The sequence below is a fragment of the Mustela putorius genome, unplaced genomic scaffold, assembly GCF_011764305.1.
Source record: "Mustela putorius furo isolate JIRA1106 unplaced genomic scaffold, ASM1176430v1.1 tig00003899_pilon_pilon_pilon, whole genome shotgun sequence".
Taxonomy (NCBI): domain Eukaryota; kingdom Metazoa; phylum Chordata; class Mammalia; order Carnivora; family Mustelidae; genus Mustela; species Mustela putorius.
In genome coordinates this window covers 12,210,476-12,235,761 of record NW_025422048.1, presented here as the reverse complement: position 1 = coordinate 12,235,761, position 25,286 = coordinate 12,210,476, and the positions used below count along the sequence as shown (strand labels likewise).

Sequence of the window (25,286 nt, the reverse complement as noted above, 5' to 3'; positions counted from 1 at the left end):
AATGTCTGAGGGAAGGACAGGGTCAGCTTCTTTGGGGAAATGATCAAGCTGAGCTCTGGGAAATGAGTAAGAATTGAGGCCACTGACTGCCATAGAGAAGCTTACCAGACAAGAGAAATGATATATACAAAGGTCCTGCGGCAGAAAGCACACACAAAATGAGGAATATTTTTTTGCAGCAATAGAAAAATCCACACTAAAATCCATATACAATCTCCAGAGACCCTGGATAGCCAAAACAATCTTGAAAAAGAACAGGGGCACCTGGATGGCTCAGTCAGTTACAATTCTCACTCTTGATTTTGGCTCAGGCCATGATCTCAGTTGTGGGCTTGATTCCCATGTTGGGGCCCAGACTCAGCATGGAGTCTGCATGTCCTTCTGCCTCTGCTCCTCCCCCTGTTCTCTCTCTCTCAAATAAAATAAATAAAATCTTAAAAAAAAAAAAGAACACGAACAAAGTTGGAGGCCTCATTCTTTGTGATTTCAAAAGATATCACAAAGCTACAGTAATGAAAACAATATAGTACAGGCATAAAGACAGGCACACAGACCAATGGAATAAAATAGAATCCAGAAATAAACCCTCATGTATATGGTCAAAGATCTTTAAGAAGGATGACGAGGCCGCTCAATGAGTAAAAAAGAATCTTTTCAGCACATGGCACTGGGAAACTGGATATCCACATGGAAAAGAATGAAGTTGGATTCTAACACCACATACAAAAGTCAATTCAAAATGGATTAAAGATCTGAATGTAAGACCTAAAAGGATAAAACATCGTAGAAGAAAACACAGGGGAAAAGCTTCATGACACACTGGATTTGGTAATTATTTCTTGGATATATCACTAAAAAGCCCAAGAAACAAAAGCAAAAAGACAAATGGGACATCAAATTAAAAAACTTCTATGCATCAAAGAAAACAATCAACAAAATAAAAAGGCAACCTATGGAATAAAAGAACCTATCTGGAAATCACATATATGATAAAGAGTTAATATCTAGAGTATATAAGGGTTAATATCTAGAATATATAAAGAACTGCAACAACTGAACAAAAACTCAAATACCTTGGTAAAAAATTGGGAAACCACTTTGAATACACATTTCTTCAACGATAATCAAATGGCCAAAAGCATGCGAAAAGATGCTTAACATCACTAATCATCTGAGAAACGCAAATCTAAACCACAATGAAATATCACCACACACCAATTAAAATGGCTCCTATCCAAAAAAAAAGCACTGACTAGGATGGAGAAGTTGGAACCCTTCTGCTATGGTGATGGAACGTAAAATGGTTTGGCTACTACGGAAAACTTCAGAGGTGCCTCAAAAAATTAAACATAAAACTACCATACGATTTAGCAATTCAACTTCTGGGTATATAGCCCAACGAATTAAAATCATTATCCTGAAGAGGTATTTATGCACCTCTGCTAACAGCAGCATTATTCACAATAGTCAAGAGGTGGAAACAACCCAAATATCCATCAATGAATGGACAGATAAACAAATGCGGTATATACATAAAGACTTAGAAAAGAAGAAAGTCGGGGTGCCTGGGTGGCTCAGTGGGTTAAAGCCTCTGCCTTCAGCTCGCGTCATGATCCCAGGGTCCTGGAATCAAATCCCACATCGGGCTCTCTGCTCTGCGGGGAGCCTCTCTCCTCCTCTCTTTCTGCCTGCCTGTCTACTTGTGATCTATCAAATAAATAAATACAATCTTTAAAAAAAAAAAAAAAGTCCTGTCACATGCTACCACATGGATGAAGCTTGAGGACATTACACTCAGTGAAAAAAGCCAGTCACAAGAAAAAAAATACAGTATGACTCCATTCATACAAGGTATCTAAAGTAGTTAAATTCATAAAATAGAAATTAGAATGCTAGTCACCAGGGGCTTGGGGGAGGAGAGGTGAGGCAAGTGAGGGAAATGAGGGGCTGCTGTTTAATGGGTAAAAGTTTCAGTTTCGCAAGATGGAAAAGTTCTGTGTATCTGTTGCACAAGAATGTGATTACACTTAACACTACTGAATTATACAATTAAAAAAGTTTAGGATGGCAAAGTTTATGCTACATGCTTTTTAGCACAATTTTAAAAATTTTTTAAACTTTTAAGAGATTTATTTATCTATTTTAGAGGGGGTGAGGGATTAGAAAGAGATAAAGAGAGGGTCTTAAGCAGACTCCAAGCTTAGTGTGGAGCCCCATACAGAGCTCGATCTCATGACCCTGAGATCATGACTGGAGTGGACACCAAGAGTCAGATGCTTAACTGACGGCACCACCCAGGCACCGCCCCCCAAGTTTTCTTCTCTTAAAAAAGGTAAGAAGTGGAGAAGAGCTGTGGGAAAGTTCAGCAGTTCCTCAAAAAGTTAAAGAACTACCATATAATCTAGCAATCCCATTCCAAGGTATATACCCAAGAGAACTGAAAACACATGCCTACACAAAAACATGTACAAAAATGTTCAAAACAGCAGCATTATTCATATTGACCGTAAAGTATAAATAATCCAAATGCCTATCACCTGATCAATGGATCAACCAAATGTGGTATATCCATTCAGTGGATTACTGAGCCACAGAAAGGGATGAAGTACTGATACGTGCTACAACATGGATTAAAAAACCTTGAGAAGGGCACCTGGGTGGCTCAGTGGGTTAAGCCTCTGCCTTCGGCTCAGGTCAGGATCTCAGGGTCCTGGGATCGAACCCCGCATCGGGTTCTCTGCTCGGAAGGGGGCCCGCTTCCCCCTCTCTCTCTGCCTGACTCTCTGCCTACTTGTGATATCTCTCTCTCTGTGTCAAATAAATAAATAGTCTTTAAAAAAAAAAAAAACACCTTGAGAACATCCTACTAAATGAAAGAAGTCAATTACCAAAGACCAAATATTGTAGGAGTCCATTTACACGAAATGTCCAGAACAGGCAAATCCACAGTGATGATTAAGTAAATGGGTGTTTGCCAGGGCCTCAAGGGAGGGATTGGGACTAACAGCTAATAGGTACATGTTTTCTTTTTGGGGTGATGAAAATGTTCCTGAATTAGAATGTAGTAATGGCTACACAAAATAGTTAATATGCTAAAATCCACTTAATGATGAATCACTAACTTCCATACCTGAAACTAACATTGTAACTGGAATTTAAACAAAAACTTGAAGAAAAAAAAACACACAAAAAACGAGGCGTACACTTTAAAAGAGTGAATTGTTGGGGTACCTGGGTGGCTCAGTTGGTTAAATGTCTGCCTTAGGTCCAGGTCATGATCTCGGGGTCCTGGGATGGGGCCCCGTGTCAGGCTCCCTGCTCAGCCGGGAGTCTGCTTCTCCCTCCTCCCCTGCCCCTGCCCTACCCACAGCTCGTGCTCTCCCCCTCTCTCAAATAAATAAAATCTTTAAAAAAAGATAAAATGGTGAATTGTTTGCTATGTGAATTATATCTCCATTTTTAAAAGTGAACAACAACAACAAAAAAAAAAACAGTGAAAAAGAGTACAAGCTTATACTGGTCAGGTTTTTATCCAGGGAGCAGAAGAAAGTCACTGAGGGCTTTCAGATACGCATTTGTACAAGATCTTTCTGGTGCTGCGTGGTGGATACATTGGAGAGGGCAAGAGTGGATGAGATCATCCATTGCCAATGGCCTGGGTAAGGGACAGTGGCAGCCTGAACTTGGATGGCAGTCGAGGTGGACATGCAGAGAAGTGGGCGGCTTTGAGAGCTCTTTCAGAAACCAAACCTACTAGATGTGCTGTGAGGGAGATGAAGGGAAAGGCGGTATTAAGGATGACTACTAGGTTTTTAGCTCGAACAAGTGGGTCAGAGATGATGTCATTTACTGAAAGAGGAAGACCGAAGGAGGAACAAATATGAAAGAGATGTTGATCATTTGGAAGAGAGTTAGAAGTTGTGATGAGAAAAACAAAAATGCATCAACATCATGTGGAGATACACGTGTTGAGGGAGTAAGATGCAATGCATGTTCTAGTAACACACAATGACATGGTCAAGTGTGAATGTCTACTGAAGACCCACGTTGTCTAGTGGTAGTGAAACAGGTTACTGTAAGGACCAAGGCCTGATCCCTATCTTTTTAAAATCTAGTCATACCTTGGAGAGCCTGCAGGGTCAGTTCCAGACCACAACAATAAAGCAAATACCACAATCAAGTGAGTCACATTAATTTTCTGGTTTCCCAGTGCATGTAAAAGTTATGTTTACTGGAGTGCCAGGCAGGCTTGATCTCGGGGTTGTGAGTTTGAGCGTGCCCACCATGGGTGTAGAGAGGACTTAAAATCTTTTTAAAGTTTATGTTTGGGGCGCCTGGGTGGCTCAGTGGGTTAAAGCCTCTGCCTTTGGCTCAGGTCATGATCTCAGGGTCCTAGAATCGAGCCCTGCATCGGGCTCTCTGCTCAGCAGGGAGCCTGCTCCCCCCCCCACCTCTGCCTGCCTGTCTGCCTACTTGTGATCTTTGTCTGTCCAGTAAATAAATAAAATCTTTTTTAAAATTATGTTTACAGTATGCTGGGGTCTTTTAAGTGTACAATAACATTAACAATGTACATACCTTAATTTTCAAATTTTATTGCTAAAAACTTCATTGCTAAACACATATTCTAACCATCACCTGAGCTTTCAGTCAGTCACAATCACTTCACAGACCACCACAAAAAATAATATTGATGAAAATGTTTGAAATACTGTGAGAATTACCAAAATGTGACAAGAGACACAAAATGAGCAAGTGCCGTTAGAAAAGTGGTGCTATCAGACAGGCTCAACACAGGGTTGCCATAAACCTTTGATTTGTATCTACAAAGCACAGTAAAACGAAGCACAATAAAGAGAGGTATGCCTATAAAATGACCATCACTACTCGAGATAATAACCTCTACCACAATGTCCCCACGTAGTAAAAGTTTAAAGTATGCACTCATTAGATAAGCAGGACAAATAACCATGTATTACATGAAGCAGTGTCTTGAAATATTACCCCAGCTGCTTCCATCTTGGCTCCTACCTGACTGCTCCTGCTCCAAATCAGAAGACTGATAACCACCATCACTGTAGTCATGCATTTCGGAAGAGTCACAGGGAAATTCCTGTCGCTATTGTTTTGAAGACTGAATGCTGCCTGAAATCCATTTTTAGTTTTCCCTCTTTTCAAGTTTAAATTTCACCACAGCAAACATAAGGCATTGAAGACCAAGGTTGTGGTCTTTCTCCAGCAGCTGGAGGTGGAACCCGTGCTCTCTAAGTTGACAGGTTCTGCTGCTCTAAGTCCCATAAGCAATAACTTGGTCCAAATTCTCCAGTAATTGCTTCTTTCTGTAATGAGGCTGCCTGGCCCTAAAATTGCATGAACTTCAATACTTTGGGTCCCTTACCACCCAGTTCATAGGCTACCTCCTCTACAAATGCCCCCGCTCCACCCCGACAGAGTGAGATTCAGCGCCCCCTTCTGAAAGTGGGCTGCACTTACCATGTGTGCCTCTATAAAAGGATAGCAGGGGCGCCTGGGTGGCTCAGTGGGTTAAGCCGCTGCCTTCGGCTCAGGTCATGATCTCAGGGTCCTGGGATGGAGTCCCACATTGGGCTCTCTGCTCAGCAGGGAGCCTGCTTCCTCCTCTCTCTCTGCCTTCCTCTCTGCCTACTTGTGATCTCTCTCTGTCGAATAAATAAATAAAATCTTTAAAAAAAAATAAAATAAAATAAAATAATAAAATAAAAGGATAGCAGCGAGGACTGATGACCAAATGCCTCATAAGGAGGCTGGTCTTGTATGTGATCTTCCATCTCTAACAGACTCCAAGTTCTGCAGACCAGGTCTGTGTCTTACGTACTTCTACAGCACAAGGAAGGCAAGAGTGTACCAAGGAAGCTTGTGATTCACGCAAATGTTTTCAGAAAAGAAGCCAAAGTTAATTGTGCACTATACTATAGAGCCCTTAATCCATATTATTGCAAACTACATTAACTGTGAAGCTTAAAGAACATCCCCACTGCTTACACAACAGGTGTAGCTTACATAATCTGCTCTACCCAGCTGTTCCTTATTTGTGACAGTTCGCTCCTGGCTTCTGCTCCCTGTTGATCTAGAGGATTACTACATCCTTCAGTACGAGTTCCTGATTCATTCCTTGCCTAAATCATAAACAATTATTAATTTTCCTTTTTGATAACAGCAAAAAAAAAAAAAAAAAGGGCTGAAACTTAAGAATAAGCAGAGATATCCCTGGGGTTTTTCATGACTGTAAAAACTCTCCTGGATGCAAACAGTATTTATAAATATTGCCATAAAATTCATTTATTAATCCAAGAATTTTGTTGTTTTTTTTTCTTTTGGCAGGTTTTCCCTATATAGTCATCCTACACTAAATACTCTTCAGTAATGTCTGCACTTTGGAACTGGGTGACCTCCCACCCCCAAATTTTTGAACCCACTGCCTATGAGCTAACAGCCAGCCATGCATAGAATGCGATGAGGTAATGATGCAAATGAGTGTTGGGACTATGGGTAAATGAATGGAACAAGGAGGAAGGGGTCGTAACAAAAATCCGAAAGTCAGGAAAAAATGAAAATCCACGAACTTGGTGATGCTCCAGAGAGGAAACCAGCAAGTGTTGACGCTAAACTGGCAGAAACATCAATACTTCCTGGCTCCCCCACTGGGGGCATCAAGTTCCCAGCGGCAGGCTGCTCTTCTGCTGCAAGTGACAGAGAGTGAATGCATTGGACAATGTGAAACAGGATGACCCATAATCCGGAAGCAGGGCTGCATGCAGCAAACTAAAGGCGGTGGTGGTTGCTGGGCGTCTCAGCCTCAGCTCTGCCCGCGGCTGAGCTGGACGACCGTGGTGGGCAAGTCATTTCCCTTCATTGACAAATACCAGTATCTCCCAACAGTACCGTGTAGGAAAGGGTTAACAGAGCAGGCCTGAGACTGCTATTCTTTAAAAAAAAAAAAAAAAGGCCTGCTTACAAAGCTGGTATCCAGCTGAGGATTTGGATTTGGATCTTGGGAAGGTTCCCACCACCGAAGGTTCCCATCACCCGAAATGGTTAAGAGTAGCCAGCTGTGCCTAAATTCTTGGTTTATGCTAAATCCTGTCTTCCTTCTGGGAGTCTGGAATTTTGGCAGATACTGGGCAAGGGGTGTGTACATGACCAGGTCCCAGTAAAAACTCTGGGCACAGAGTCTCTAATGAGCTTCCTTGGTAGACAACACATTATACAAGTTATCACAACTCGTTGCTGGAGGAATTAAGCACAACCTGTGTGACGCCGGTGGGAGAGGACCATGGAAGCTGCACCTGGTTTTCTCCAGACTTGGCCCCATGCGCCCTTTCCCTCTGCTGACTTTGCTTTGTATCCTCTTGCTCTAATAAATCATAGCTGGGAGCAGAACTATATGCTAAGTCCTATGAGTTCTGCCAAGAAGCCACGAAACCTGAGAGTGGCTGGGGAACGTCTGACACAACTGGAATAGTGGGGAGGACTCTACCAAACATTGTCCCAACAGCCTCATGAAGTATTACTACGTTCATTCTGTAGATGAGGAAAAGTGAAGTTGAGACAGTTGAACAGAGAGTGTACACAGAAAATAAATATTTCAATGTTTATGTCATGGGTGTTCTGAAATCTTAGTGAATTCCAGAACCATCTGGAATGCTTGCTAAAAAGGCAGTTATCAGAGACCTATCACCTGAGACTCGGATTCATGAGGCTTGAGTCCTAGGACTCTGTTGACAAAAGCAGCCCAGATGGTTCCTGTGCAAGGAGTCCAAAGATGACATTTTGATCAACGCACTGATGTGCCCAATTTCCCAAGCTGGGCAGTAAATGGCAGAACTAGAACTTGCACCAACCCTTTAACAAGGCTGGGTCTCTTTTCACAACAAAACTGCTTCCAGGGGCGCCTGGGTGGCTCAGTGGTTTGGGCTGCTGCCTTCGGCTCGGGTCATGATCTCAGGGTCCTGGGATCGAGCCCCGCATGGGGCTCTCTGCTCCACAGGAAGCCTGCTTCCCTCTCTCTCTCTGCCTGCCTCTCTGCCTACTTGTGATCTCTGTCTGTCAAATAAATAAATAAAATCTTTTAATAAAAAAAAAAAACTGCTTCCAAATCCCTTAAACTCCACAGTTCCTTTGGTCTGCTGTCTTCTCGCTACAGATACCCAACCAACCAATGGCAATGAGGTGCAAACAGGAAAAGTATTTTACATTCCCAGCACCAAGTACTAAGTGATATCCTGAATTAAAATAATGCACACTTACCAAGGAAAGTCAAAAGATATATAGCTCTTGAAGAGTTAACACTGCAGCTTTGTTTTTTCAGAAAAGACTTGATGTGCTGGTGGCGACATAAAATATAAGCTTATGAAGGGCATTTAACAAAAAGAATATAAATTTGCTTATAATTTTAGAAGTTGAGGGCAGTACATTAATTACAGCTTTTTATGTATGGCCAAGGAAGGGGGAAGTGGTAAAGATAATCTTTGGAATTAAGAAAACAGCCTCGAGGCACCTGGGTGGCTCAGTGGGTTAAGCCGCTGCCTTTGGCTCAGGTCATGATCTCAGGGTCCTGGGATCGAGCCCCACATCGGGCTCTCTGCTCAGCAGGGAGCCTGCTTCCTCCTCTCTCTCTCTCTGCCTGCCTCTCTGCCTACTTGTGATCTCTCTCTGTCAAATAAATAAATAAAATCTTAAAAAAAAAAACAGCCTCATAGAAATGCTAAAGTTTTTCTGATTACTTTTTAAGCAGGCATGAAAAAAATATTAATTTTTTCTGATCATTTTCACCTGAGACTAGAGATTCTGTAGTTCTGTAGATCTGTAGTTCTACAGATCTGTTAACTGGGTTAACAATTCAGTTCAAAACAATACCATAAGTATTTATTGAGCATCTACTGTTTACTTGAAGCTACACTAGCTGCAAGATCATTATCAAGAAGACTCTGATTTTTCCAGTAATACCTAGGCAAAGAAGAGACTCGAAAAATACAGCCAACATAATACTTTAACATATAATGAAGGAGGTTAAAAAAACAAATATGCTTGAACAGGATAGGCCTCACTAATCCTCCTATATTCTATTAAATATATATGGGGCAAAAAAAAAAAATTGATGGCGATCTGTACTTCACAAATACAGATTAACCTCCCAAAGATCTGGATATCCACAGTCCAACATTATCTATAAGCCAGATAATCAAGAAGTCAGCCAAACCAGCAATCCATCTATACACTGCAGAACCAAGGGGGCTGTCTGCCAGTATGCTGGCATAGGGCAAACCACACCATATCTGCAGTGCTGAGTGCTCATTCATCATTAAACTGCAGTAGTGTTAACATACGCTGCAGTCATGCTAATGTTTGTTTTACAATCACCACTGATCCACCCTTGAACCAAGCCAAGAAGGTTAAGTGTGAAGTGAACAGAAACAAACGAAAACGGCACCTAACTCACCTACGGAAGCCCAGAGACTCCCTCCACCCAATCAGAAAAGTCTCAATCTCAGAGTCCAGATGCAAAAGATTAATCTGTATAAAACACTACAGATGTACAAGAAACTCCACCTCCTTGGTGGGGAAAAAAACCCCACAAAAAACAGTATTTTTATTTTGTGTCCCATGCTTTCACCCTTTTGGAGAGAACTGATCAACCGTGTTAGACAAGCAATCAGCCTTGATGATGTGTCCCATCAACCAGTATATGAATTCACTCATGGGCTAGTTCTTTGCATATCATCCAGACTTAGGGAAGCTGAACCCATCGCCCAGCTGGTGGTTAACCGGTAGAAGAAGACAACAAGCTCATTCCGAGAGCTGCATCAGTATGAAAATGGCTGCTTCACCTGCCCAAATCTCACCTTTGCTACAAGTTCATTAAGAGCACTGGAAACTACCTGATTTGTGGGCACTCAATACTGCCCACTAATAGAGGTTTGAATTATGAACCGTTAGTCATAAACAGGAGCAAATGGTAAACCTTTACAGAAGGTATTTAGAAGACTTCCAGAATTTTATGTTGCTTAATCACTAAAAAAAAAATTTAAAAAAAAAGGGACAGAATTTATTTTCAGGCTTTTAAATATATAATTTAATAGTAAGTGAATAAATAGTATTTATTTCGAGTAATAGTGACTTTTCCCAAAAATAGGTTTCCTACCTTACACAGAATCAGACTAGCATCTATTTGCAAGGAGCAGTATGCCATGTATCGGTCATATGAAGGGTCAAGCGCAACAAATTCCTTTTTTTTTTTTTTAAAGATTTTATTTATTTATTTGACAGAGAGAAATCACAAGTAGGCAGAGAGGCAGGCAGAGAGAGAGAGAGGAGGAAGCAGGCTCCCTGCTGAGCAGAGAGCCCCATGCGGGACTCGATCCCAGGACCTTGAGATCATGACCTGAGCCGAAGGCAGCAGCTTAACCACTGAGCCACCCAGGCGCCCAACAAATTCCTTTTTAATCTGCAATCCAAACAACCCGGATATAACTGAGATTGTACACTATTTTCGGTAGAGGGGAAAAAAAGGCAAGTAAGCATACAACAGTAACTTCTTCATGAAAATCAAGCTTCATGGTACATTATAAATGTGTTAGACATAGGGTAGTCACCATGTCCTCTGTACCTACAGCCATGCATGTAATGATGATTAAAGATTCTGAAGACAGGGACTTTGACTCGCTCACCCATGTGTCCACAGGGCCTACCATAGTGCCCTATACACAGTAGGTGCACCGTGAATATTTGCTGAAAGAAATAATGCTCTGCAAGATCATAAAATAACATAAATCATCTAATAAAGATTATACTACGGTCAGTAGAGTTTAAGCATCAGATGTATTTATTCTAGTTATTTAGAAAACTGATAATCAGTATATGGTATACCCCAATGTTTAGGTCTGATCACTCAATTCCAATATGTGTGTGAGCCCGAGTGGGGGGGTCCCCTCCACTCCAAAAAGCAATTCTTAGACCAGACACCAGCTATGGTGTCTTACAATGTAACTCAATTCTGAAAAGTACCCAGACAGCATCAGATCGCTCCAGTTAAGGGCTCAGTCCTACAAGACTACCCACACTTCCCTATACTTCAGACGCCAGTCCCAAGTCCTCATGACCATCTGTACTTCGGACCACTGCCAACTGGAGGATGCAGAGACCCCCACCTTGAGTTTCAGCCTCCAGACACAAGTCCACAGCTTCCTCCTCAGCTTCTACTAATTTGCTAGAGCCACTCACAGGACTCAGAGAAACATTTTCCCAGCTTACTGGTGCACCATAAAAGGATTTAACACAGAAACAGCGGGATGGAAGAGCAGCACAGGGCATGGTCTGGGGTAAGGGCCCGGAGCTTCCATGTCCTCTCCAGGTGGACCACTCTCCCCAAATTTCCACATGTTCACCAACCTGGAAGGTCTACCAAACCCTGTCCTTTTGGGTTTTTATGGAGGCTTCGTTAGAGGTACGACTGATTAATTCACTGGCCAATGGCGATAGAACTCAATCTTCAGGCCCTCTACCCTCCCCTGGAGGGTGGGCCTCAAAGTTCCAACCCTCTGATCACAAGGTTGGATCCCCAGGCAACCAGTCCCCCCAACCAGAGGGGCTTTCCAAAAGTCACTTCATTAACATAACAAAAGACACTTTTATTGCTTTTATCACAGGAAATTCCTAGGATTTTAGGAGCTCTGTGCCAGAAACAGGGACAGAGACCAAATGTGTGTATACTTGTAAGGTTTGTGTGCATGAAAAAAATACTGCAATATACACACCTGAATAAATGTCTAAACATAATAAAACGAACTCATCAATATTTTCCAGGCTCAAAAAAAAATTTTTTTTTCCAGGCTCAGCAATGTCAGGCCAAGGGTTTTAGTAAAATAAAAGGGGGGGGGGGAACGGGGACTGATGACGACAAAAGCTTAATTACCTTGATAACTGAAGGAGGAAACCGGGAACCTTCTTGCTCCAAAAAGAAGGAAAAAAAAAAAAAAAAAAGAAAGGAAGGAAGGAAAGAAACAGAACACCAATTCCAGAATTATTTTATTTACTGCCTCCAATATTGCTTCACTGTTGCCTTGCCTTGGACTCAAAGTAATAAATTAGCTACTGATATCATTATTTTTAATATTTTTGGTCTGATTCTGAATTTTCATTCCACCTTACACACTCTAATTGCTTTCCAGTCCTGCGCTTCTTTGATCCGACGACATTTTCTGTGATATTACTATATGCTGTATGTTTCATGGAACCAAAGCAGTTTGAGAGCTTCTACAATCAAGAGACAAATGTTTTCCAGTATTTCACACTCACAATTTAAGCTTTCATTTATCAATGACCTAGAAATCCATGACTGTTTAATCACTCTGATAAGCTAAATTGACAGTATCTACTGGCCAACTCCCCTGAATCTACTTATCAAGGAATGTATTATTTTGAATCTTTAGCATGAAATATAATGTCAAAAAGGTCTGAGGTTGGGCGCCTGGCTGGCTCAGTTGGTGGGGCATGCGACAGTTGATCTTGGGAATTGTGAGTTGGAGCCCCACGTTGGGTGTGAAAACTCTGTAAAAATAACATCTTTTAAAAATGGGGGTGGTTAACTCTTGTTATTTCAACTCTCATTAAGCCTTTAAACCCATGTGAAAATGCTACTGTAATCGTAGGAATTTTATGAAAAGCAAAAGGATAACATCAAAGTCCCTGACCCCCTAAGTCTCAAATAGTCCAGACTTCCAATTAGAAATGTCTTTAAAGGAAATAAGTTGTAGAGACAAAGCTACTATTTTTTATTTATTATATTTATGGAAAATGGAGATACCGACTGGGAACAGATGGCACTCTTATAATACTCAGATACCCAACTCTTAAATCTTTTAAGACACCCCCTCCATGCCTAAACCCTAAGATCCCACACCAAATCCACCAAATTTCTACCTTGAAACTGTCAAAAGGAAAGTCATAATTCATCAGGGAAAAAAAGAAGTCAATTATGAATGGCAATGAAGTCAAGGCCATATCTTTAAGAAATACAATGAAGTGCTATTTCTTTTAGCTTGAAATTGGAGAACCTGAGGAAATAAATGGTATTTTTAAGACGATTCAGCAAACACTACTGAGCCACAGAAGATGACGCTAACTCCCAAGAGGTATTTACTTCCCACCTCAGGTTTAAAATGTAAAGCCCTATGGCAACATGTATCTAGTTTTCAGTGACCAACAACTACAATCAACGCAACTGTAATTTGTCATGTTCAAAGTCAATTTTAGACACGGACAGGTAACACACAGAAAACCGCTTAATTCTGAAACAAATTCACAGCCCCACTTCTGAAATATGAAAGCCATCATAAGACAGCACACAACCTGGACCACATCCACATTGCTGTGAAAGTCTCAAAGTCCAACCTGAATTCTTGAATTGTAGCCTTCTGGTGGTTTAAATAGGAGTGCTCGTCAAATAATCTCTACCAGGCAAAAGCCGAGGCCAGTGCAGACTTAGTGATCTAGGGGAGATAAAATTTGCCCCCTTCCCCAATTCTGAAGTCATTCTTTAGGGGAGTATTCAATAGCATATTTCAAATCCAATCCAATGGTTTGCAGATTAATTCCTTGCCCTAGGCCTACAGCTCAGATACAACTCCTGAGAAGCTTCCAGCTTCCCAAGACTTACCATAGTCATGGTTGCGCAGGAAAATGTGAGCAGTCGGGTATTTCAGGCGAACAACGAGGTCAAAGCTCATTTCAGTGTGAGCGTTAAGTGATTCTCTGCAGAGATCTTGGTCGGGGATGCAAAGTACTGGCCTCAAACCTGCAGGCCGGCTCCTCGCAACTGCTGCAAATTCTACTGCATGCCCTCGCCTCCTGGGCCAGCCCTGCTTAAAGACCAGACTCCCAACGATGCAGATCACTCTCAGCGAAAGAAAAGCCAAGGGGGCTTTGAGACCAATACTGGGGTAGTATGCTCTCAAATGCTCAAATCCTTAAAAAAAGAACTGGGGATGTCAGCATCTCAATTTTAAGATAATTCATCATGAACCAGAGTCCAGTTGGTTTCGACTATTCGGGTGCCCTGGGAAAAGATTATCCTTCTCCAATTATTACAATTAGCTCTATTTGTCACCTTTCCCTTTTCGTCAGCCCCAAACAACACTCCGGGATCACAAGAATCTATGTGAAATAGAACTATGAAGTACAATGCTTTTTTACCCTCTCAGGCTAAATGTGAGAAACCAATTTTAGTTACTTGCTTTGGCAAAGCATCCAGTACAAGTCAATTCTTACAGATTTCAAGATTCTTGATATGTACAACCTCTTTTGCTCTGTGCCACATGTAATCTCCAATTTCATAAGACAGGTTTCTGGGTGAGGTAAACATTTAGAAAAACATTAACATAGCGCTACTGTGATAATACCCTCAAAAGGGATGTGCAATGATTTCTTTTAGCCAGGGTTCATTTGTGAAAGTTTCAAATGCAGAAAAAATTGAGAGCAAATTCATCCGACGCCTGAAAAATGTCAGCAATGCTTTGATAAGGAATAATCACACGAAAAGGGCGAAATCAACTAGTTCTCAAACATATATTTTAATGGGGATGGGTGAGAGCGCACAGCACTGAACCATTTTTCTGAACGACTGAAAAATCAAAATTTACAGATGAGCCCTTTCCCTCACATCACTGGCAGAAATAAAATCCTATTCCCGCCACCTCATCTTGCAATTAAGGAAGTTACTACAAATAGCAGCACAGAAGTAAATGGTCCCGGCTTTGCTCCATTCTTAATGTACTCTCTAGGAGTAAACAGGTTACTCAAAAAAGTCAGTAGCTAGAAATCGCTTTTCCCTAATGCCAAACTCCCACGGAAATGCAGTTCCCCTTTTCTGGGGATCTGCAAGCGGGTAAACGTGGACTGAGAAATGAAGTCGGAGCCTGCCTTTTCTCAACGGGCTCGGTGCACCGGGCGTTCGGTGCTCGGTGAGGTTTCAAACGCCGCGGTGCAGCCTCCTCGCGGTCTCCACATTCACCCAGCCCACCCTGACAACTGTCTTCGCTTTTATTATACCCTAAAGGTGAGCTTCTTAGGCGGGGTCTCCAAAGTTTGCTCGGCCTCCGGTCAGCGGACCCCCGGCCGGCCGATCCCCGGGCAACGCCGGGTCCTGCCCTCGCCTCCAGCTCTCTCACTCCCCAGGTCTTTTTTTGGGACACAGTGACAGGTCTAGGTTTACCTCCATGTGCTCGTGGCAGAGGAAACAAAAGAAAGCAACCTCCCTGGTAATAAAACGCCATCTTCGGCTAATTGGCAAACCGAGGGGCGCCTGGACCGGTCCCCCCACGAATCCCACCACCATCCGGGTGGAGGGCGGCCCCCCGTCGGAGACAGAGTTTGCTACACCCCGGGAAGCTCTGGTTACATTGTCCGGGGGGAGGGGGGAGACTCCGGGAGCCCTACCTGCCTCCCCACCCCGGCCGCCCGGGCAACGTGGCTCAGTGAAAAATCTAAAAGAGGGCGGTGGTGGTGGCTCCCAGGGATGCAACGATCCCTTCAGAAGACTGCTCCGGGGGACCCAGCGAAGGGCTGGCGAGCAAGCAAACCGCACGCGTGGAGCCGCAGCGAGTGTACTTACAAAACGATTAAAGCTCCGGCGGAACATCGCGACGAAGGCTGCCGGGCGCCGAGCTGGGCTCTTCTGGGCGGTCTGGGAAGGTCCCGTCCACAAAACACACTGCGGCGTGGGCCGGCGGCGTGAAGCTGTCGGCGAGGCGGGCGGCCCCGCCACCGCCTGCCCTCCTAGGCTCTCCGCGCTTCCCCCGCCCCCCCAGCCGCCCGCGCCCTCGCGCCCTGGCGCCCGCGGCCGCCCCCCCCCCCCACCCCGCCCCGCTCCCGCCCCGCCTCACTCACAGCCCGCCCCCGGCCCGCCCGTCCCGGGGGCGGCGGCCCCGCCGCTCCCCCTGGTCTGGCCCCAGCACCGCCGCCCCGCCGCTCCCGCCGCAGCCCGCCGAGAAGGCGAGCCTGGCGCGCGGGGGAGGGAAGGCGGAGGAGCACTAGGCTCCACCCGCGGGGAGGGGGGCGCCCCAATCTCTCCGCCTGCGCCGGGCTCGGCACCCCGCTGTCTGCACTCTTCCCCGGCGCAGCGCCACCGCCCGCCCTCCCTCCCCGCCGGCCTCGGCAGCTTAGCCCGCGTGCTTCCGCCCCACTTGGGGCACGGGGGACCCTCCCGGGGCACCCCGCGCCTCACCGCTCCTCAGCCCCACACTACTCCCTTGCCCCGGCCCTAACTCGCCGCCCGCGGCACCGCTTCGCTCGCAGCCCTTTCTGGGTCCGCGGCGGCCGCTCCGCCCCGCGCTTTCGTCCCGCACCGGGGCTGGGGAGCCACGGTGCAGTCCGCCGGCCCGCTCCGAGCACGCGAGGCAGCCCGGCTCCCCGCTCCGTGGCGGGGAGGAGTGGGGACAGGCAGGGCACTGTGGAGACCCCAGCGCGCGGGGTGGGGGGGGGGGGCGGAGCGGGGGGATTAGTTATGAAAGCCGCCCCCTCCTCATCTGCAAAGGCGCGGGTCTCCTACTACCCCCGCTTCGCTCCGCGCCCACCTACGCGGCTTTCCCTCCTCCAGTTCCTCCTCTCGTCCTGCCTCCCCACCTAAGCCGTCTTACTTCCACTTTCTCTATGAGGTTGTAAAGTCAGGCTTTGTGTCGCTGCTGCTGCGCAGCGGGGCGGGATTTCCCTGCCGCCCCCCCAACCCCAAACCCCTCCCCCTTGGCCTCCTCCCCCGCGCACCTCCCAGAGCATCCTGGGAGTCGTAGTCCAACCGTGCCCCCGTTCTGCCTCGTACTGCGGGCTGGGAGCTCCCCCACTCGCCCGGACGGGGTTTGCCCGGAGGAAGCGGCTGAGACCGCTGGGCCAAACGGCGATTCTCGGCACCGGCTGGATGAGGTGGCCCGGAGTGTTCGGTAAAGTCCCGCGGTGAGAACTGTGAGGAGAATAAATGAGGCAAAGCCCTGAATGCCGGGAGCCTTCCCTGGGTCTCGCCATGTATGCTCCAGGAAACCCTCTCCACGCTCAGCTCCTAGTTTAGAGCTGGAATTTGTGAAACTTCAAAAAATTAAATATAAAACCCGAATCTAGAATGTGCCAGGAGACCGGGCACCCCAACCCCCACCTCAGCCGGTTTGCGCCGCCCCGCCGGCTTGCCCCGAGGCTGTCTGAGAAGAACTTTCCGATTCCTCTGTGGGAGTGAAGAGGAAACGAGTAGAGAGGGGACGTGCACACGAGCCTCCGGCCGCGCCACATTCTCCTGCCACTTTCGAGCTGGGGACAGGGTCCAGCTACACCACAGGCCTCCCCCCGGGTCGTGAAGGGCCTTTGCTGCTGGGCACGGGCGCTTCTTTTCCTCGCTGGAGCTTACATTCATTTCAACAAAGCTTTACTGGGCATTGCCTTTGCAGCAGGCACTGGGCGAGGGGCTGGACACGGCGACTTCTTCAAAGACCTCCCCGACAAGGTGGCTGCAGTCCAGTGGGGGCCGGGAGAGGTAGCGACAGGCAGAAACCCACGTTGGAAAGTAATGGCTGCGAGTAGAGGCTCCAGGGGTTGGGGGGAAATTCAGCAGAGCCATACGGCATTTGAAAAGAGGCTGGAGAAGCTTCCCTGGAAGCTCTGGAGCTCGAACTCGACCTTGCGACGTGGGAAGGTTGTAGAGGGTGTGGGACCGAAGGAGCCCAGGGGGCCAAGTCCAGGCCGAGGGCGCAGTAAGCGGTAAGAAGGCGCAGTGCGAGTTAAGAAAAAGAACACACGGTCCTGGCGGACGCCCGGGGTGTGTGGGTGGAGCGGCCCAAAAGAATATTAAGATCTTCAGAAACACCCTAGGAAGTTCGAACTTGATTCTGTGAGCAATGAGTAGCCCATCCCCAACCAAGTGCCAAGGCAGGAGTCTTAAGGTATGTTACCAAATAGTCTTAATTGCCAAGGAGCAGTACGATTGGAAACATTTCCCAATTCTTTCCTGATTATGGTTCCTTCTGTGTGTTCACACTTGAGGCTATATCTAATGATTGTTAAGATTTTAGGTTAGATATATACTAACCAGATAGTAGGATATTTTATTTTATTGGCCAAATTTCAAAGATTTATTTTCGAAGAGTTTATTTTCTGGCTTTACTTTATTGAACACAGCAACTAATATTTAATTCACTAATTATTTGTTGAACACCTACTATGTAGCAGGCACTGTTCTAGACACTGGAATTTGGAGGTGGAAGCAGTGATTATCATTTGTTCTAGGAATAAGTCTAGAATTCTTATCAATAAAATACACACTTATCAATAAAATAGGTGATAGAAAATGAATTTAGACCTTGGAGATGCAAGTACTTACTAGTAAGTAATAAGTAATATCTTTCCATTTTAAAAAAGGAAAAATGTACTTGCAGATTCAAACAGATCAACTTTAATTTTTTTTCCTTTTTTTTTTTAAGGTTTTATGTATTTATTTGACAGAGAGAGAGATACAGAGACAGAGATCACAAGCAGGCAGAGAGGCAGGCAGAGGCAGAGAGAGAAGCAAGCTCCCCGCTGAGCAAGGAGCCCGATGTAGGGCTCCATCCCAGGACCCTGATCATGACCTGAGCTGAAGGCAGCAGCTTAACCCACTGAGCCACCCAGGCGCCCCTTTTTTTCCTTTTTTTAAGAAATCTCTCTTCCCAGTGTTGTGGCGGGAGGGTTCAGATTCACGCCCCAGAGATCAAGAGTCCCATGCTCTGCTGGCTGAGCCAGCCAGGTGTTGTCCAGCTTAAAAGCAAGGTATTTAGGATCCCCCAAGATATAGCAATATAACAGATTTTCATTTGTTATTATAATTCTGATATAATTCTGATAATGTCTTAATTATTTCCTCACAACACCTATACTCATGGGTCCAGACTGATTTGCTTGACTATAAAAATGCAATACACAAATCAAAATGTACTCAGCAAAACACGAAATTGATGCAAGGTAACTTTTTCCCATATCCAAACCCAACGTGCAATTAAAGTTACTACTCCATAAGCACCCTTTAGAATTACTTTCCTTTCCTTTGTGAGCTTCTTTAAGACAAGAAGAAATTATTTTTCTTCTTTTCAGTACCTCTTCACAGTTTCCAAAGAAAACCTAGGTGTTGTAGAAAGCTGTTGTCAATGACTATGAAAAGCAAACCCATCAGCCAGCATTTTTCATTTGGCCAACTGCATAAACAGAACTGCAAAAACTAACTTCCTCTTGCCTAAACTGTCAGAAGCCGTGGTATATTAACACCAACTCTTGTGGTGTATCAGCTGACTGCAGCAGAAGCCCCAGTCTCCTGCAGGCAGGAATCCTGAGGAAGCAGTCTTGCGTCCTTATTACCGTCTTGACTACATATACTGCTTACTGTCAGAAAAAGGGAAAGTGTTCTTCCTCCACCATTTCAATTCCGCTGGCCCATTTCCGTGCAAGCCCCGCAGAAGCCCTTCTCTATTGCTTCTCTTACTCTTTCCAACCTTCTACCTCAACCCCTCAGAAATCTCACCATGGCAAATGGACAGAACAAACACGAGGCCACAGGATGCAGTCCGCACTTGGGAAGGAGGGGAGCAAACAGCTTCTGGGATCAGTCAGTTGATCAGCAATTCAAAGACCCATCAGGAAGGGGAATAACAAAAAGCAGAACACTTTTGACATCTAATACTAAAAAATGAAAAAAAAAAAAAAGAATAAAAAAGTGAAGCTGTTATATCAGCATCTAAATCACTGCCATCAGCAAGTTGAAGAAATTAACTATCTGCTGAGCTTTCAAACTTACTTCATAAGACTACCTTTTGCCCATTTGAAATTTCTTTCTGTCCTCCAAGTCTGGCTTAACACTTACTTAAAACTGATTTTATCCATATCTTCCTAATTATTGGCTCTCTCCAATCCATTCTGCACACTGCAACCCCAGAGATCTTTGGAAGACAGATCAAATCACTCCCCCGCTAATGACTTCTCAGTAGCTTCTCATCGCTCTTAGGATAAGTCCCAGATCTTGTCTTAGCATCACCTACAAGGCCCTGAGTACCCTGACCCCTGCCTTGCCTCTAGCATAAAGGTGGGCCTACTCTCCCTCTCAGTCACCAAGCTCCACCCCACCGGCCCCCTTTCCTCCCTTGAGTTTCCAAAGCTTCTTTCCCCTGACAGCTTCTGCACACGCAGCCATCTCCACTGGAATGCTTTCATGGACTTTGCTATTCATCCTTCAGATCTCAGCTTAAATGTCACTTTGTCAGATAAGATCAGGGCTCCCTGTTGTCGTGCTCCAAATAGCCCGTATTAATTACATTGAGGCCACTAACGAATGATGTTAGTAATCACGGAGAACAGCAGAAGTCCAAAGGGACTGTAGATGATCTAATGTTGTTTTGCTTTTCAAAATGGGGAAGTAGGTGTATTCTAATAATCATAATACCAAAAGCATGCAAGTCAGAACTCTATTAAAAAGATACCAAAGGGGGTGCCTGGGTGGCTCAGTAGGTGAAAGCCTCTGCCTTCGGCTCAGGTCATGATCTCAGGGTCCTTGGATTGAGCCCCATACGGACTCTCTGCTCGGCAGGGAAACTGCTTCCCCCGATCCCACCGCCTGTCTCTCTGCCTACTTGTGATCTCTGCCTGTCAAATAAATAAATAAAATCTTAAAAAAAAAAAAAAAGATACCAAAGGCTGGCAATTCACAGACCTGTACCCCTGGGGCTAATAATACATTATATATTTATTAAAAAATGTATTAAAAAAAAGATACCAAAGGCATGCAAGCTAGAACTCTATTAAAAGGATGGGGTATTTTAGTACAATGGAAGAGAAGAGGCAATCTCTAGGAATCACAATGAATTCACTGAGATACAGTTTGGCCTTTAAAATTCTGAGAAAATGATTTCTAATTCAGAATTCTACATCCTCCCAAACTATATTGGGAAGATAGAGGCTAGAGACAGAAGATAATATGGTATAAGAAGCGTAAATCTGAGTGCTATGAAATGTGTAAGCCTGATGATTCACAGACTTGTACCCCTGGGGCAAATAATACATTATATGTTAATTTTAAAAAGATGTTCAAAATAGAAAAAGAAAAAAAAGGAAGAGTAAATCCATCTTCCATAATAAGTTACTAAGTCCAAATATATCAGTATAGGGGTGCCTGGGTGGCCCAGTGGGTTAAAGCCTTTGACTTCCGCTTAGGTCATGATCCCAGGGTCATGGGAGGCTCTCTGCTCAGCAGGGAGCCCACTTCCCCCTCTCTCTCTCTGCCTACCTCTCAGCCTACTTGTGACCTCTATCTGTCAAATAAATAAATAAAATCTTTAAAAATATATATCAGTATCATTAAATTATTTAGAAATAAGGAGGTAAGCACCAGAAGAAACAGTTAAAATAAAGTACTTGCCTCTAGATGCATAGATTGAGAATGAAAAAGACTTCCGTGTTTTCTCTTTGTAGGTTCTATAACTTTTAAACTATGAGCATACATTATTTTCATAAAAATAAAAAGTTTGAAAATGCAAATAACATTTGGACGTGCAGACAGGAAGTAGAAGACTATTCTAAGATAAATGGCAGAAATGTGGAGGTGAAAATCTTCCAGTAAATGGTAAGTAGACCTGACTAGAATGTACATTCCATCCTCTGAGAGGGTAGACCAAGAAAGAGGAATTCATGAGATCCAGAAAATGGGATAAACATAACAGAGAGGCGAAGGGAATTCCCAATATGATAATGAAAGGAAGTTTGAGGGGCGCCTGGGTGACTCAGTCGGTTAGGTGGCTGCCTTCTGCTCAGGTCATAATCCCAGGATTCTGGGATCTAGCCCCACATCAGGCTCCCTGCTGAGCGGAGAGCCTGTTTCTCCCTGCCTGCTGCTCTGCCTACTTGTGCTCTCTGTCAAATAAATAAATAAAATCTTAAAAAAAAAAAAAAGAAAAAGGAAGAAAGTTTGGGGTAGACAGCTGTGTGGCGTACCCAGGGAGCAGCCAGGCTAGTGGAGAGGGGGGAAGATAGAGGGATACAGGAGGGTTGTCTATAGAGAAAAAATTTTTGAAAATTAACTGATAGATTACTTGATGTGTTTGACCATGTGCAGAGTAGTATTCAGAAAGGTTTTACAGTTGTATGGGAAATTAGTGAAGAATTGTGATTGATACCTAGAAAATAAAGCCAACTAGGAAAAACCAAGGCAGTTTATAACTCCAGAGAAAGTTGAAAGTTGCACAAAAAAGTAAATGAGTCATGATAAAATGCTACTTGGCCCCAAAGTGAAAGACATTCACATAGCCATAACAATGAAAACGTCTTACTGATTTACCAAATCTTTTGTAGGATGAAGGGAACACAAGTTAGAAAAGGTGATGTTGTAAGAGGTCTAAATCTGCATCTTCCATAATAAGAAGAAAATAAGTACTATCTAAAAATTGAAAGATCAAGAAACAGCGTAAATACATTATATAGAAATACGGAAGTAAATGCTAGAAAAAATAGCTAAAATTATTCAGAGTAGCTGCTTTAGTAGTATAGATCAGAAGTGGGGAGAGAAGGAATAGGGGTTTGCTTTTTACTTTCTAAGTCTAATTAGTCTAACTTTATGAATGTGCATCACTTTCAAAAAAATAAAAATTAATAAAAAGAATAAATAGAATTTTGAATGGGTAGAAAGGAAAGAGAGCATTCTAGCTAAGAGAAACAGCAAAGATAGGAAGTAGTAAGTAGACATCCCTAGCATAGTGTGGGTTCACAATGGGGAGTAGTGAAAGATAATTTTAATAGCTATCATTTATTGAGTACTTGCTATGTGTCAGGTACTGTGCTAAGCACTTTATTCACATTATCTCATTTATTCTCACTAACCCCATATAGTTCCACTATTTTATTTATTTATTTATTTATTTATTTATTTATTTATTTTATTTGACAGACAGAGATCACAAGTAGGCAGAGAGGCAGGCAAAGAGAGAGGTAGGGAAGCAGGCTCCCTGCTGAGCAGAGAGCCAGATGCGATGCGGGGCTGGATCCCAGGACCCTGGGATCATGACCTGAGCTGAAGGCAGAGGCTTTAACCCACTGAGCCACCCAGGTGCCTCAACAAATCTGTACTCTTAAGCACCATAGTTTGAAGGTATAATTGACGACATTTGATCACTGATTTAATTTATGTGACAAAAAAAGACAAAAAAATAATTTATGGGACAAAGGAAAGAGGTGAATTCAAAATGACTCTGAGGAATTAAGGCTCTGTGAGTGGGAGAATGATGTTTATTCATTTTAACAACTGACTACATCAAGCAGCGGGAGGAAACCATAGCAGTAAATTCGAGCGATGTGATCCCTGTGTTATAGAACTTGCCATCAGTCATACGTAGGAGAATCATTTGTGGGAATACCAGTGGAGAAAATTTTTAGTTCCATTTTAACTACATTGAAGTAACAATAGAATGCTCAAAAATGTCCAGCATGCATGGAAAATGTGGTATTAGAGCTTGGTATAAGATGCTCTACACCTCGGAAATCTAACCGTGGTCAAGGGAAATCAGGACTAAGACAAGCTATTTCATTTAATGCTTCAGAAACCATGCATGAGCTTTAGGAGTGCACTTTCTATAGTAGTTGGGCCAGAAGCCAGATTGTAGCTTATAGGTGTAAACCATTCCTTCTCAAAGCTTGATGGTTTAAGATTGTACAATAAGTAGAAGGGCCATGAGGATAAGCAACTTTTTTTTTTTCCAAATGAAAGGAGACCTATATATGTGTAAAAGCAGAGAAGAGAGCATTCTGTAGGAAGAAGCCAAAGATTTCAGAAAGAGAAGATAATTGAGGAAGCAGGGTGTGAAATGAGGCAAGGGCATGAGGCTCAGGTCTGAGGGGTGTGGAGGGACCCTTTTTCATCTAAAACAGTAAAGAAGCCTGAGAGGAGACCTCTTCTGGAGGAAATTAACAAGTCTTTTGGGTACTCAACAGGTCTATTTCCCCACTTTCTACTGTTTGAAATAATTGCAGATTGTACCATCCATCAGTCTTCCTGATCACTTAATTCAAATTTTATCTCACCCAGGCTAACATTTAGGTACTAAGACTCAGGCAGGATGCCATCAAAATCCATTAAAAATGGCTCTCTTCCCAGCAGGGATAGTGAGGCAAACTCCCCTTAACAATCAAATCCAACCTTGGATTAATTAATATCTCTGTTGGTGTCTGTTTTAAGTCATATAGTTCTTGCTGGCTCACTTTCTAGCATTTTTAATTTCATGTGGCACTCTTCAGCCAGTATTTAGCCTGTCCTACTTGAAAAAGGATTTGCCATTTTGGTTTCATTTATTTCTTGCCACAGGATATGACTATCATACACCAACATACACAAAACACATAACAAACACAAGAGGGCAGGGCCATGCCTTATTTATCTGTATCCCTATTTCCAGAGAAGAGCATGACATGTTGTTGAAGCTCAAGAAATGCTGGCCAAGGAGTGAATGATAATCTGTGTGCTGTTCCCGGGAGAGCCCTGAGCTGAGATCCAGAAGATGTCAATTCTGGTTGTTATCTAGAGCTTCCCTTGGACCAATCACATACGTCCTCTGGACCTTATTTTCTCCGTGGGAAGATGAGGGGATTGGGTGATTTATTAAATTACTTCTGACTTACGAATTTTACCTACCATTTTCAAGCTGATAAAATGTCAGGTTTCTAAGGGACACTGGATTGTTATTTGAAACTTCTTCTAAGTCTGTGGCTAACCCATTGGTCACTGCCTGTGAGTCAAAGCAGATCTGCACCTCAGGTCATCTCTCTTAGACATAATAGACAGCCAGATGTGCTACTCAAAGCTCTGTCCACTGGGAAGATTTCCCTACCCTGGTATCCTTTGGAGGGTACCCCAAGGTGGGGTGTAGCACTGCAGTCATCTATTTTTATTTTCAGATGGTGCCAGGCTAACTATGCAAAATTATGTGTAAACCAGGCTGATGTATTTCTTTTTGATCTTAAGTCATTTGGTCATAGATCACTTACCAGGAAGCCACAGGTATGGACTGAGGAAGGGGCAGCCGTGTGGCAGGAGGAGGTTCCATGGGAGTCTGGGCCACTGTGCGTGAAACTAACATGCCTTCGGGGCTGCTCAGGCTCTGTCACTGGCTGACCCCTAGACCTGATCTCTACTGCTCACCTGTGTCAAAACCTACAAAACTTTGTCCCATATTTTTCCTTAGGCTCTTCTTTCCAGCTTATCTTTTAACAAG

The 25,286-nt window shown here is 44.0% G+C and overlaps 1 protein-coding gene and 1 long non-coding RNA gene across 3 annotated transcripts in view; one reads left to right on the top strand and one right to left on the bottom strand.

Moving 5' to 3' along the window:
- ATP11C (ATPase phospholipid transporting 11C) overlaps positions 1–15,873 on the bottom strand; it is a 182,779-nt gene extending 166,906 nt beyond the window's left edge. Inside the window, exons 1-2 of one of the 2 annotated variants that reach the window (XM_045068219.1) lie at positions 15,647–15,871; positions 13,694–14,002 (exon numbers count right to left, since the gene is read on the bottom strand). In XM_045068219.1, the coding sequence (XP_044924154.1) occupies positions 13,694–13,702 (9 nt within the window). In that variant the 5' untranslated portion in view covers positions 13,703–14,002; positions 15,647–15,871. Of the gene's footprint in view, positions 1–13,693; positions 14,003–15,646 lie in introns of both variants that reach the window. The other variant, XM_004773629.2, reaches the window with a different exon arrangement.
- Positions 15,874–16,840: 967 nt separating this feature from the next.
- On the top strand, positions 16,841–24,723 carry LOC106003843. Its single transcript, XR_001176579.1, has 3 exons — positions 16,841–17,954; positions 21,502–21,652; positions 24,471–24,723. It is a non-coding gene; the product is annotated as an uncharacterized LOC106003843 (long non-coding RNA).
- The last annotated feature ends 563 nt before the right edge of the window (positions 24,724–25,286 follow it).